Source organism: Condylura cristata, unplaced genomic scaffold (genome assembly GCF_000260355.1).
Source record: "Condylura cristata isolate star-nosed mole 26May11 unplaced genomic scaffold, ConCri1.0 scaffold00021, whole genome shotgun sequence".
NCBI classification, from domain to species: Eukaryota; Metazoa; Chordata; class Mammalia; order Eulipotyphla; family Talpidae; genus Condylura; species Condylura cristata.
The window spans coordinates 39,206,271-39,222,326 of NW_004567122.1; the positions used below are offsets into that span (position 1 = coordinate 39,206,271).

Below are 16,056 nucleotides of genomic sequence, written 5' to 3' on the forward strand. Positions count from 1 at the left end.
CCTTATGGGAACTCCCCAATCGCCGGTTCTCCCTCGGTTATTTTCCTTCTGGTGAGTCCAGGGCGTTCTCATTTGGGTTGAAACTCGTAGCATGAAAGTCTATAGTCCGTTTTTATATAATCCCGTGCGAGTTTGGATGTAGTCATCTTGGCGTCTTTATTCTGCCCAGCATCTTGCCGGTTCCCTAGCTGGTGGAGCTGATCAGCGGCTTTGCATGGTGCCCAGGTGCTCCAGATCGGGTCTGCAGTTTCAGCAGTTTTTCCCTCACCCGGGTATTGAGGATCAGATTTGCAGTCTTTCCGCAGCCTGGGCTCCACTCACTGAGCTGAGCCATCCCTCTTTACCTCCAGGGTTTAGCGTGGGGCAAAGCAGCTCCTGCAGCCCGCGGAACTTCAAGGCTCCTGGGTTTTCCTGGGAGTTCCCAGAAGGGAACTCCCCAATTGCCGATTCCCCTCAGTTATCTACCTTCTAGTGAGTCCAGGGTGTTTTCGTTTGGGTTGAAACTAGCAGTAAGTAAGTCTATAGTCCGTTTTCAGTCCTCAATTCCTATGCAGGCCTGGACGCATTTATCTCGGTGTCTTTACCCTGCCGCCATCTTCCAGAAGTCCCCTCATTTTAGCTAATCTTAACTTTAATATTGTAGGTAGAACTCTGGAAATATTTACTCAGGCAGGATTTCTTCTATTTATTAATATTTTAAAAAGCCTTCAAGTATTCCATTTGTTAACGCATTAATGTTTACTTGGTGTTTACTATAATTAACTAAATTAGCGTCATTCCTTTGTTCTTGTTTTATTTTATTTTTTAAAGATTTATGATTATTTATGCATGCAAGAACTGTGGAGTAGGCTAGAGACAAGGAGGGTGAGAGGATTCACCAGAGATGGAGTGAGGAGCTGAACAGGAAGATCTACTGAGATACACTGCTGAAGGGAAAAGCACAGCAAGTGAGACAGGAGGGTTCTGCTGTGACATGTGAGCTAGATGCTTGGTTTTGGATCTAACTTATGCAACAGTGCTGCAGATAAAGCTTCAAAATGTGGAGACTTCACCACCAGGAGTCTTGTTCTCATTTTAGTAAAAATTATCAAGCAAGGAAAGGTTATAAAAATACAGAAATAAAATAAGTACACATAATAAAATAAAGGATGACCTACATTAACTAAACATAAAAGAAAACTTAGAAGTTCATACATATGTATAAAAATACACTTCATTTTATATTAGTATAGATTTATGGGCTGTACTTACCTGCAAAATCAATTTGTGAAAAATAAAAACTTGTCTTTTTCGGCATATAGTAGATATACATAAGTTAGAATGTTCAGAAATATATAAATAAATGATGGATAACCCTAGGCAATAGAATCTGGTCACTCTGCCCTACCTGACGTCCCCAATAAATTCCTCCCCCACATATGTATACGCCCTATGTACTTGTCCCACCTTTCTACTTGATGCTAATTTATACGAGGCTGACTTTGGCTAGGGACTGCACACTACCTCTTGTGTAGCTCCTCTAGGCTTCTCATTGTTTCCCAGGGACTTTGAGTCATATTTCCCTCATCTTGTACTGCTTCCCCAGGACACAATATGCAGTAATTAAGTGAACAGTACAATGGGAAGACATGCCACTCATAGACATATACTCCTCTTAATTTGGGTTTGTATTACAATTACCATTTCCCTTACGACTACTTTTAAACATTTGTCAAGTTGTTTTTGGACTTCTGCCTGATTTACTGTTTTATTATTATTATTATTATATTTTTATATCATTTTTCTTTCTGTGCACTTTTTCATTTCAGTTGTAATCCCCATGGACTTCCCACCACCAATTTACCCATGTGCCATCTCTTTAAACTAATTTCTATTTAGCAGAATGTTGTTTATTTTTCATGTATTCATAGTTTTCCTGTATCCTTACTCAAAGCTGATTTATCCTTTTATTTATTATTTTTGGCCTAATGAGCAAATGAAGTACTAAGTATAATTTTAACCTTAATTATAATTAAAATAATTAACCTTATTTTAATTCTTGAAAATATCCCATAAGCATTGAAAAAGTATGTATGCAGTGGATTTTTTGTTTGAGTGAGTTGTGAAATTTTCTGTAGATATTTATTAGGCCTATTTGGTCAATTTATTTATTGACTTATTCATGCTTTGTCTTGCTGATCTGTCCATAGTTCTAAGTGAGGCTTAAAATCCCCTAGTATTATCACAATATTATATATGTCTTATGTACCTGGGTGCTCCATCATTCAATGCATATTTATTTATGTGTTTTTTCTTGTATTAGATCTTTAATGATTATATAATGTACTATACTATATAACAATATAAGAATTATCTATCTTTTATCATCCTTATCATATAGTAACCTATTATAATAGATATAAATATAGTTGTTTCTAATTTTTTTTATTTGGCTGTTTGCCCATTACTTGTATGGCTATTTATTGGTCTTTAATTCTAAGTGTGTTTGTCTTGGTTGGTAAGGTAAGTTTCTTTAAAACAGAAGATTGGAAATTAAAAAAAAATTCTCTCTACATTTTTTTCTTTGCTTTTCATTTAGAAATATTTTTGTAAAGTAACAATTTTTCCCTTATGACTCAAGTCAAGGAGTATACAGCTTGATCATTGAACTCTGATGTCATTTTTTAAAAGATTTTATTGACATTTGCAAAGAAGAACCCGGATATAGACCAGAAGTAGGAGAGTGAAAGGAGTCACCAGAGGCAGAGTGGGGAGCAGAACAGGTAGATTTACTGAAATACACTGATAAGGAGAGCAGCTGCATGACAGAAGTGTTCTGCTATGTTGTGTGGGTTAGCTTTCTTCTGGGGATCAAACTCAGGCCACTTTGGTAGCCGAATTGAGAGTTAACCTGTAGGCCACCATGAAGGAGCTGATATCATTTTGATTAAAAATTGTCATTGCTCTTTATTTTTACATTTTTGACTCATTAGTTCAGACCATTTATTTTTTATATTTTAAGATTTAATTATACACAGAAAAACTGGGTTGCAGGCCAAATGTGTAAGAGGTGAGAGGATTCACCAGAAACAAAGTGCAGATTAGTAGTTCAGATCATTCATTGATGGTGCTTGTTAAGAAATATGGGCTTGCTACCATTTGCTGTATTTTGGATATTTTCTTTCTATATATTTTTTTAAATGTGTGTGTGAAGACTTCTCATTGTGTTGTTTAAGTTCATTTCACCTTGCCTTAAATTAATATTATTTTTTAAAGATTTATTTATTAAGCATATAAAAACTGGGAACAGGCCAGAGAAGGGGGTGAAAAGATTCGCCAGAGACAAAGTAGGGATCAGAACAGGGGGATCTACTGAAATGTACAGCTGCAGAGGAGCAGCAGGTGAGACAGGACATGTCTGCAGCACCATGTGGGTCAGCTCCCTGGCAGGGATTCAATCCATGGTGCAGTGGCTGCAGATAGTTGCATAGTGCCGAGACTTAACCTCTTGTGTTCCCAGGGAGCACCTATTTCTATTATTTTTAATTTGAGTGTTTTATTGAGCCTTGTAAATTACTATTGTGACCTATTGTATGTCTTTTCTCTTTCTGGTTCTGATGGGCAACAGTGTTGATTTTTCTCCACCACCTCTGTATTAAATACTTAGGTGTCTGTTACTATCCATTGTTATGTTATTTATAATGATCCCATTAGGATTTCTTTTATTTGTGGTTTGGTGTTGATATAATCTATTAGCTTTTCTTTTCAGTGAAAGTCCATATTCCTCTGTCTTGAATACTAATTCTGCTACATAGAGGATTCTTGGCTAGAAATCACTTTTGTTTAAGTAAATTAAATATCTCATTCCAGTCCATTCTTAATGTAATACCTTTTACATATGAGAAAGTAATCTTTTGTTTTGTTATGGAATAAACATTAAGCCAGAATGTGATGTGCATCATATGCAATTTACAAAGAAATTTCACCCATTTATACAGCATTCTTTTGTGTCTCTACTCTAGAATATGCTGATGGTTTGATTTGTGTTTCCTTATAGGTTACTTTTTTACTCTTGATGTGTTCAATTATCTGCCTTTGATATTGCTTTCCAACAACTTAATTGTAATGTGCTGTGTGTGTTATGTTATTTTTGCTTGGAATTCTTGAGTATTTTGAATTGAAACATGTGTTTCATTTCCCAGAGTGAGAAGGTTTTCGGTGATTGTTTATTTAAATAAATTCATTATGACTTTCTCTTTTCTTCTGGAACTCCCATGATATAGGTTTCATTCTTTTTTAAGTTTTCCCAGAGGACTTTTTCACTGATTTTTTTAGTCAACAAAATTAAGGAGACACCTAGTAGTGTCACTTCCCCAGCAAATTATCTTTCTCATTATCCTACTGTTACATTCATATAAAAAAAGAATCTCTCTTTACCATTGTCCTTTTGATTTCTTTATCTCTTGCACATTTTTTATCCACAGTAGGCCATTTATTTTCCCAGTAAATACAATAAAACTGAAGTTGACTATGAGATATGTTGCTCTGTTTTTAGGTGTTAGATAATTATAGAAAACAAACATTGAAACCAAGATGACAATTAGCCCAAACAAAATGAAAACTATTCATAGACAAATTAGATAATTTTTGAATACATATGATCCAGGCTTACTTTATTTATATAAAGTTGTATCTATGTTAGTGATATATTTAGACGTTAAATAACTATATAGTAAAACTGACCAGGTTGATGCAGAGAGGAACCTATCAATAAATATTTCACAGTAATCTTGAGGGTCAAAAGTAGGTCAGTGTGTTATAAAATTCCCTACATGAAATAGTTACACTACAACTCATTAGGATTATACTTCTATCATGCAAACAAACATAGTAAAAGAAAAAAACTCTAAGATATTTTCAGGCTTTAGAAAATGTCTTCCAATAATATTGAGTGGCTAAGTAGGATGTTTATGTAAAAGCAACAATTTAATCTCTTTTGCTCACTGGAATTAAACAGGTTATTGGTGAAATAATTATAAAGTAAATTGTAATGAGAAAAAATCTGAATTATAGCTGACAGAATATTTTGAAAGAAACTTCAAATGAAAATAGGACAAGACACAAAGTAAACTTGCACTCTGCAAATCATTCATCTAGGGGTACCTCCCCCCAGCCACTCCCCTACTGACACAGACACTTGTAGATACTGTGACCAGAAGAGAAATAACATAACAGAGCATGGAAAGTTTCCTCAAGTAAGATAAGTCTGCTTCAAAGTAGGAAAAAATCCAATATTTTGACATTTCCCTTAACACTATAGGTGAACTACATGTAAGTATAAATAGCCCCCCATTACCAATTCCTGAGTGGCAATCTATCTGTGTTAAATCCTGCTATTGTTCAAATTCTTTCTCTGAGTAAATGTACCTGGTGGTGGGTATTTATTTCAGTTAGCCCACACATATTCCCTATAGCCTACTCCTTAAATGTAACTTGTGGGCTCTTGACTGAGAGTATCGCATTTTTGTTTTGTGATACCACTAAAAATGTAAGGGGAAACTATAATTACTAATCAATTTATAATATTAAATGCGTACTAGAAGTTACTTCTATTACATGCTTTTTCTTAAGATTATAGAGGGTTCATCTTTTAATAATTAGGTTATATTTGCTTTGGATAGAGTTTTGTATTGTGAATTACATATGATGAAATATCCAGAAAAGGAGTCAATAATATATCTGACAGTATAAAAATTACTACAGCATATGTATAGTATTTGGATCAAAACTTATGAATATATATATATATATATGTGTGTGTGTGTGTGTGTGTGTATACACGTATATTTATATATATATATTTAGCCAAGCCATTATACCCTCACCTCCAATACCACTTAAATTTGAATGTAAATGAAAAAATATATTCATTGAAAATCATATTTACAAAGATATTCTTATACTCTACACTTATTGTCTCTCTAAATGCTCCTGGTTTTCAATTAAGCAATCAATTGGTGAGTGATGGCATATGATTTTGAAAACAAGAGATATTAAAATAAGTAAAACAACCAACCAAAAATGTGAGCAAATACCACAGCAAATGAATTTAAGGAAGATTCATTTCATCAATCAAGGATGAAAGATTAGGAACCTATTAGATTTCAAGGTAATGTCACAATAACTTGCTTTCCTTTTACCAAAAAAGGTGGAAATAGTTTCAAAAAATCTTGAATATATGAAATATTTATGTGAATATACAAATATCCATTGTGGTACAGGACCTATCAAGTGATCACCAGCCTGTGCTATCCCCAGCCAGGGAGCTCACCCACGTGATGCAGCAGACTTTTCTGACTCTCCTGTTGCTCCTGTTAGTTTATTTCAGTAGATCCACCTATTTTGCTCCCTACTCATTTCTGATGGATCTTCTCAGTCCCTGTACCTCTGGCTCATGCCCCAGTTCTTGTAAGCATAAATAAATTAAAACTCTCATAAAATGCATTTTTAGTAATTATTCTTCAAAATCAAAACCAATATATCAACTATGAAGTACACATACATCATCATATAAATGAAAAATTTTAATGTTATTCACCAACTTTATTTCTTTGTCCATCGGAGATATGAAGAATATTCACTGAAATAATTTGAAATTTAAAAAGCTCTAGAGTATTAAAAGGCCCACCAAAATGTCATATGACATGACTATATCTCACATAAATTATGATGAATAAAAGATCAAGCAGGAAAAGTCATCTATAAAATAAATCTGCTTGTGCACATGTACATAAATAAAAGGAAATTAGTTGCTTCTATGCACATTTTTAGTTATTTATGCCTCAAGCTTTGAAGAAATGAAGAAATCTTATTTTGTGTGTATATATGTATATATATATATATATATATATATATATTAATATTTATTTGTGCATACAGAACTTGGATAAAGGCCAGAGGTGCAGGGGCGGTGAGAAGATTCACCAGAGACAGAGTGGGGAGCAGAACAAGCCGACTGATGAAGTATGCTGCTGAGGGGAGCAAGGGGCGGGTCAGGAGAGGTCTGCCTCGCCCTGTGGATCACCTCGGGGTGGGGATTGAACTCATGCTGAAGTGGCTTTAGCTTCTTAGTGCTGTGCTTGAACCCACTGCACCACCAGGGAGGGCCTTATTTTACATATTTTAAGTTTATTTTAAAGTAATATGGGACAAGTATGAATTACATGTGTTCATAAAATTATACATTTTATCTTATTTAAGTAGTAGGGAATTTATTAATATTAACTGAAGTAACTCCATGCTTATCTGAACTGAATGATGTAGCTGTGATGCTTATTTTGTTGTTGTTAATATATGAAGGCAGTCTTTCTCAACATTTTCCAGAAGGCAGCTTTCATATCCTTGTTCTTCAGACTATAAATGATAGGATTCAGGGCTGGAGGCACAACTGTATAGAAGACAGAGACCATCAGATTCCAAAGAGTGGGGGACTCTGCCACAGGCTTTAGATAAGCAATAGATCCAGTATTAAGGAAAATTGTAACAACCACAAGATGAGGAATACAAGTTGAGAAGGCCTTTGACCTTCCTTCCACTGAGGGAATTCTCAGAACTGTGGAGAAGATGTGGATATAAGAAACCAGGATGGAAATGAAACATATAATACCCAATGATGTTGTGACAATTATAGCTCCAATCTCCGCAAGGTACTTCTCTGAGCAAGAGAGCTTGAGTAATGAGGGGATCTCACAGAAGAATTGATGGACAAAATTTGACTCACAGAATGGTAATGAGAATGTCACAGATGTATTTAAGAACCCAGAGACAACCCCACTGAGCCATGAAGCAGCCACCATCTGCCCACAGGCACTTTTCCTCATGATGAGCTGATAATGTAGGGGGCGGCAAATGGCCACATATCGGTCATAGGACATCACTGTGAGCAAGGCCAGCTCTGTGCAAGCAAATAAAACCACAAAAAAGACTTGGGCCACACACCCCATGAAAGATATAGAATTATTTTGTGTCAAAGACTGTATGATGGACTTGGGAACTGTGACAGAGATGAAACAGACATCTAAAAATGATAGTGTCCTCAGAAAGAAATGCATGGGACCATGAAGGTGCTCATCCAAGGTGGTAAGAAGAACAATAAGAAGGTTGCCAACCAGAGCTGTCAGGTAAATGAGTAAAAACATCACCGCATGAAGGACTTGCTGCTCCCAGATGTCTGTAAATCCCATGAGGATAAATTCAGTTATCGACTTAGTGAGATTAGCCATGATCACTCTTTCTCTGGGCTTGGCAAAAGGAAACACTGTAAGATACTTTATGTACAATGACTGTTATGTAACTCCATAATTGAAATTACATTTTTTGTTCAATATCATGAAACAAAATTATTTCATAGATGTAAATAAAACATTAACCTTCTTAATTTTCTGATATTATGTTGGTTTTATGCCATAAAAGTTGTGAAAAAATGGATACGTAATCTCTTTTTGATTGTTTTTCTTTATTGAGGTAGCATTGTTTAGTGGTATAGTCTTATTTTGACTGTAAGTAATATTTTCAAAATTTGGGAGAGCCAATAGATTAAAATCATCTGAACCATGCTGAAAATATCTGAACATAATATAATATTATTTTTATTGGGTTAGCATTGGATTACAAAATTATATCTGATTTAAAGACATAGGCATTCAACTCTTCAGTATATGTTATCATAACCCATCTATCACTAAAGCATACCCCATCCATTGAGCCCTCCACACCCTGCACTTCCCCTCCTCTTCTCTCTGGAAATGTTCATACCTTGGCTCCTTCATCACATATTCACTATAATAGTCTAATTAGTAACCCATTATAACCATTTCCCTACTCTGAAAAGAAAACAAATATAATTCTTATTTTCTCAGGAGACTTTAGAACATTAATCATTTTGCATATAAGATGATTAGAAAAGTATATATATATATACATATACATATACATACACATGGTTAAATAGCATCTTTAACAGACTTATAAAACAGTAACATGTTCAATAAAATTATAAAAATAAGATCATTCCACTGTTGATATTCATAGATGTCATAATTCAAGTAGAGACAGAGTGTTAGTGGAATATAAAAGACTGATAATTTTCACAATCATGCCAAGAACTAGTCATTTCTACCCATACAACAAACAAAATATTGGGCTGAATTTTCCCATTCTACTATTTACAGGTGTAATTCAAAAGAATTATAATATAATGCCAATTAAAAAAGCAGTGTCAAAAGAGGCACGTTATAGTCAGAACAGATATAAATTGTATATTGCCCATTCCCATAGTCACTTGAAAGCTTGGTGGAATTAAATTATTTCTTCTCTACAGTAGTTTGTGGGGTCTCACATTAGAAAACAACAAAAATATTTATATTATACAGGTTTTTTTTTTTTTGCATCATGCTATTCACACAAGATAAATGCATAGATAAATGGATACCACGTTTAATATCAGCAATGGATATAAATGCAGTGATTCCTATTCTCAGCATCATAATGAATTATTTTGAAAAATTGAAGAACTATGCACTAGCAAAAAATTATAGTTATTGAACTAGTGTTGAAATTGCAACAACAGAAATCAAAAAATACCAATAACCTGAGAAAATTTCCAAATTAGAAAAGCTCATGGATAAAATAGTCTTACCTTTTAGATATGGTCTTCTCATGTTAACTTTGATTTTTTTTAATATTATGATTTTGACTTCTTAAATGTCACACTAATTGTTTTTGTTAAGGAAACCTGGAGCTATATTCAAGTCAGTTGAGACTTATAGAGCTAAACTTCTTTCTGTAAAAGAGATTGCAGCCCCTACCTAAAGGTGGACAAATCATTCTTAACATCAAGAAAGAATATCCAGCTATAATGTACAAACTGAGAGTGAAGTCTGTGGTGTTTTATTAAGGAATGACATTCAAGGTAGAGTTTAAAGAATTAAAAATGTTCTCAAGAGACATAAAACCCAATAAGCTACCCTAACCCTAGGGGCTAATTCCAATTTTATCCCCTGGATACCAACTCAACTTGAGCAGAATTTGAACCAAGGCCAAGATTATCTTAAATATAAACAGAGCTGAACTTTCTGTAAAGGAGATTGTAGCCAGGCCAAGATTATCTTAAATATAAATAGAGCTGGACTTTCTGTAAAGGAGATTGCAGCCCCTGCTTGAAGGCGGGAAAAGCATTGTTAACATCAAGAAAGAATCTCCAGATATAATATACAAACTGAGAGTGAAGTCTGCTATTTTTTGAAAAGATAGCTCATCGGAGACCACTTCCATTCTGGAATTATTATTGTGACATGTTGGAGGCAAGACAGAGGACTTCTTATTGCTTGTTGAAATTAACATTTATTTTAGGTAGAATTTGATTTTTTGGGGTATTATTTTATCAGCAGAAAATTTCTCTCATACTTTAAAGACAGAATAAAAAAAATCCATAGATTTAAAAGGCAATGATCAATTAGTCCATAATAATTTAGTGGTATGTGACATAAAGGTTAAGTCTTAGCACTCTTAGGATATCATGACTGCAGCCTGAATTTGATCCCTAGCCAGGGAGCTAACCCACATGGCTCAGTAGACTTCTCCTATATTGCCCACTGTTCCTCATAGAAGATTATTTCAGTAGATTTGCCTGTTCTACCTCTCACTCTGTCCCTGGTGAATCATCTCACCATTCCCTCCTCTGCTCTCCACACCTCTGTCCTACACCTCAGTTCTATTTTGCATAAATAAATAAATAAACAAATGGTAAAGTAAAGATATATAAAGGTAAACTAAAATATAATTTAATAGTGTTTAGACTTTTGATAAATTGTATATGAAGAAAATATAATACCTAATGACTTTTCGTTCATTTATTTATGACTAATTTTCCTGAATTTAAATATTTAATGACAAATTATCATATATGAAAACAAAGAACTATGGGTTTTAAACACAAAGATATTTTTATGAAGTAACAATTTAGCAAAAATAAAATCAACAGCTTGAGTGATCATATAAAGCCTATACTTTATCTTCAAATTTGGCCTTGGCACATAGAACAAGAACTTTCTGTACTCCTTATACTGTAATAAATGTGTTCGGTGCATGTAATTTCATTTCTATGGTATTAATTCTGTAGGATTCTCTTATGAAAATATTTTGTTTGATTATTTACTACAGTTAAATTTCTGTGGTTCATCAATTTTTTTTTCTAAAGTGTTATTTATGCATACAGTATGGGGGATACAGGCCAGAGGTACAGGACAGTGAGAGGATTCACCAGAGACAAGAGATGGAGCAGAACAGGCAGATTGACAATCTACACTGCTGAAGGGAGCATCAGGTATGTCGTGAGAGGTCTGTTGAACCATGTGGGACACCTCTGGAGTGGGGCTTGAACTTACACTATGTGAATATAGCCTGATTATTTTCCTATTGTCAGAATTGTGTTGATTCCTCAAAAGATTGAAAATGGACCTACCATATAACTGAGGAATTTTACTCTTATGTATTTATACAAAGAATAAAAAAAATATCAATTCAGAAGGGAGCTTGCACTCCCATTCTTACTGAAGCACTATATATAATAGCCAACATTAAGAAACAGCCTAATGTCCCCAAATAGATTAATGGACCAAGAAGATGTGACATATATACAGAAGGAATGCTATTCAATATTCCAAAATGATAAACTCATGACATTTATGATAATATAGTTTAGCCATGGACTGCAGTATTCTAAGTGAAGTGAGCCAGAAGGAGAAAGACAAATATTGGATGTTCTTACTTATATGTGAAATCCAGTGAAACTAAGCAAAGGATTATATAAAGACACACTATAAGACTGACCTTGATAGTGAAGTGTAGATTTAGAAACTGGTGAGTGGTAGGAAAAGGAGGGGTTAATATGGGGAGAGGAGAGAGTGTTAGAGCTTGGTTGATGTCTACGAGCAATTTGGTGGTGGAATTATGGTATGAACACATCTGAGAAGAGAAATCCTATAAATGTCAAAAAAATAAAGAATAGTTAACTAATACAAAGTTAAAATAATGAAAGGGAGGAAGGAAGTGCACGGGACTATGGTGATGGCACACGGGTGACTCGGTGCTGGGAAACCCACGGGGATTACAATTGAGATGAAAAAAATGTACAAAATGATGTAAAAATAAACTGTTACTATAAAAAATAATGAAGGAGAAAAATAAATATCAGTTGATTTCACTTAAATGTTGAATATAAAGAAATGAAACAAGGGACATTCAAAAGCAAACTAAAACAAAACCCTGAAATTTAACTGTAGAACTGAAGTTGTCTTAGGAAAAGGTGGGAGTGGGAACAAAGAGGGGAGGTGCCCAATGGATTTTGATGAGAATTACTGAGATGCTGGTGATGATGATACATATGATAAACTTTTGAAGATGTGAAAATCTGTACACCTAAAACATACGCATTTTTTAAAAGCAGTATGTAGTTTTAAAACAATGATATAACCAAAAAACAAAACAAAAAACATGTGTCAAAAACTCTCTATTGGCTTTTCAATGATAAATTACCCCATTGAAGATTAAAGACCCTAAATATATAATATCCACTAAGATTCATGACACTTAATTGGAATAAATTAATTTTGTAGAGAAATGTTGAAAAAAAAAGCAAGAGAATTAGCTAACTGACTAAAGTAATGATTAATATATGACAATTAACAAATATTGCATACTTAAATTTCTAGGTAGTATAGAGTACTTGACAGACAAAAGAACCCACAACAAATAATAGGGAGAAAATAAACATTTATTCAGCTTCATTAGCTTCCATATAATTTAGCAATCCACTCCAAGGTATGTACCCAAAGGATACAAAAATGTTAATTCAAGGCTCTCCCTGATGGAAGCAGCAGGTTAAAGCACAGCACGACAACGCTGGCCACTGCAGCTTTGGTGCAAGTTTGATGCCCTCCCGGGAGGTGACCACATGGCGCAGCAGACCTCTCCTGTCTCACCCCCTGCTCCCCTCAGCAGTGTACTTAATCAATCTGTGTGTTTTGCTCTACACTTTGATTCTGGTGAATCCTCTCACTGCCCTTCCCTTGCAACTCTGGCCTGTATCCCAGTTCAGTATGTATAAATAAATTATATATAGATATATAAATTATATATATGTATATTTTAAAATATTAATTCAAAAGAACACCTACACCCCTATGTTTATATATATATATATTAAATTCATGATATATATATATATACATACATAATATGTATATCATGAATTTAATATTTTGTAGTGTGAGAAGACTATATGTAAAATAGCATTTATTTCACAGGTTATTAACAAACAGTGAACTTTGCTTTCAATGTTGGTTTTAAATATTAATTAAGATTTTTGTGAACACAATAAATTTAATAATAAAGTTGTAACATTAAAAAGACATGATGAGAAAACTAGAATAGAATAAAAGAAATCTTTATTAATATTTTAATTACTTCATGATTCTGCAAGACCCAAAAGAATTTATCAAAGGAAACCTTCATCCATTTTTTCTAATGGGCATAATAAATCCAGGGATGATGTCACTTTGCCACTTTTTTTTTTTATGTTTAACTTGTCACACACCATTTGCTCTGGATGAAGCTTACAGTATCATCTAATAGTTGTTTCACCAAACAGGTACACAGAATTGAAGGAGAAGTTATATTATTGACACATTCTGTTGCTATTTTACTAATTATTGAAAATATTTCCTCAATTACTGTTTTTCATCTACTTTTATGATAAAAGCTAAATGCAGTTTTATTTTTGAAATTCTTAATATGATCCTTATTTACATATTTTCAATTTATATTTCTGATAGAAAATGTGCTTTTTTTTAAGTGAAATTTTACAGTAGAAGAATGATTTTTTTTTTAATTTTATTTATTCATACATAACTGGGGTACAGGCCAGAGATGAGGAGGGTGAGAGGATTCACCAGAGACAGAGTGGGGAGCAGAACAGGCAGATCGAGGAGGTACACTGCTGAGGGGAGCAGCGGGCGGGTCAGGAGCGGTCTGCCGCACCATGTGGTCACCTCCAGGGCAGGTGGGGATAGAACTCATGTGGAAGTGGCTTCAGCTTCTTAGTGCTGTGCTTTAAGCCGCTGCGCCACCAGGGAGGGCCAGAAGAATGATTTTTAAAATGAGGATTGTTTCTACGAGTCAGAAAATTGAAACAAATGTCTTAATCACACTTATGTTCAAATGTTCAAACTAGTAGTTGATCTAAAATGCCAACTGCAAACTTTTGACTTTGCCAAAACAATCTGAAGCAAAGTTACAAGTGGTATGTCTCACACCTGATTGACATAAAATTCTCTCTTAAGGTAGTTTATTATATTAGGTACTTCCCACAAGAACTTGATTTTTGAAGTCTGTAAATGGATAAAATAAGTACCTCATAGATTCTTGGGGAAGGTTAGTTGTGCTAAAGCATTAAATACTTGTTGGAAAACTTTGATTACAGGTTTAGTATTATTCTGCCATCACTATCAGTATTTCCCCAAGTTAAATAAGCACCTAGCTATTCACATTGATCTCAAACAGTTGAATAAGGAATATATAGAATAACAGAACCTATATCATTGTGTATTGTTAAGTACGATTTGATCTTAGTCATCTCTATCAAAGTACATTAAGGATTTCTCAGGCTCTCTACCACCATTCACCTACTAAACAGCTTCATGGATTATAATATACTGATTCCTGCACTCCCTATTCTTTTTATCATTTTGGACCACAGATATAGAATATGCTAGAAGATTAGTTTTATATTTTAATGGACTTTTTTTTTTATGTTTCAAATAGCTTACCTTTAGCTGCAAGGATAATAATTGATAGCAATATACTTTTTTTGGGATTCTGTCCCAGATGTGTTGAAAATATATAAAGACTTCAAATCATTTGTTATAATGTCTACTTGTTTCAGAAAACCAGAACATGAGTAATAATCAGTTGAATATCATAATTAGATTTCTGAATTATTACAAGATAGAATCAATTTCAAAGATGGAAATTCTTCTTAAAATGTTTATCTTTCACAACCACTTCTAATTTTTGCCTAGAGAGAAAAGACAATATTGCTCTTTGTTGATGAGAGCTTTGAAATTTAGCCTTTAACTCATCAAAAATTGAAAAGCTGCAATGACTTAATCTTTGTAAGAGAAAATGTAGAGAAAATTATTCTCGATTTCTTCAAAAGTTCAGATTTATATTGTGTGTACTGTACTGATTTTTCTTAAGTCTATTGGAGTTTTATTAACTGTCTTTTTTTTTTTTAAGATTTATTTACATCTGCATACAGAAATGGGGTACAGGCCGGAGGTGCAGTGGCGGTGAAAGGATTCACCAGAGACAGAGTGGGGAGCAGAAGGCCAACTGAGAAGTGCACTGCTGAGGGAAGCAGCAGATGGGTCAGGAGAGATCTGCCTCGCCCTGTCGGTCACCTCTCGGGCAGGGATCGAACTCATGCTGAAGTGGCTTTAACTTTTAGTGTTGTGCCTTAATCCTCTGAGCCACCAGGGCCCTGTCTAGTTTTAACACATTTATGTGCTACATGCATATGTAAATATATATCACATTTCCCCGAGTAGATGATTGCAAATCTTTAAGTCTACTATGACTGATTTTTTTCAGTGTCCAACAGATGCAATCTACAAACAGCATAGAGGTATAAAGAGAAAATCACATCTCATTTTCATGAAAGATCAATTGCTTAATTAAGATTAATTAATTAGATTAAAATTCCATCTCATTTTCATGAAAGATTAATTGCTTAATTAAGATTAATTAGTTAGTTAATTAAGATTAGTTAATTAACTTGTTAATTAAGATGATGATATTTGGAGAATAACTAGTAACTATCAGTGATCATCTAAATCCTAGTTTCACCTTGATACTAGGTATATAATAAGATGAACTTCATATACTGGTTATGAACAAGATGAGATCCTCTATCTGAAACAGGGTTGAAATAAGAAATATTGATAGTGTTATTTATATATT

At 33.9% G+C, this 16,056-nt stretch overlaps 1 protein-coding gene across 1 annotated transcript; it reads right to left on the bottom strand.

Moving 5' to 3' along the window:
* Positions 1 to 7,325: 7,325 nt before the first annotated feature.
* Positions 7,326 to 8,261, bottom strand: LOC101619388 (putative olfactory receptor 14L1). The gene has a single exon (XM_004686591.1). It carries the CDS (start codon positions 8,259 to 8,261, stop codon positions 7,326 to 7,328), a length of 936 nt encoding a protein of 311 aa, XP_004686648.1.
* Positions 8,262 to 16,056: the final 7,795 nt, after the last annotated feature.

Bases quoted from the DNA above. Each gene is read 5' to 3' on its own strand.
- LOC101619388 (XM_004686591.1), bottom strand. From the start codon at position 8,261: ATGGCTAATCTCACTAAGTCGATAACTGAATTTATCCTCATGGGATTT.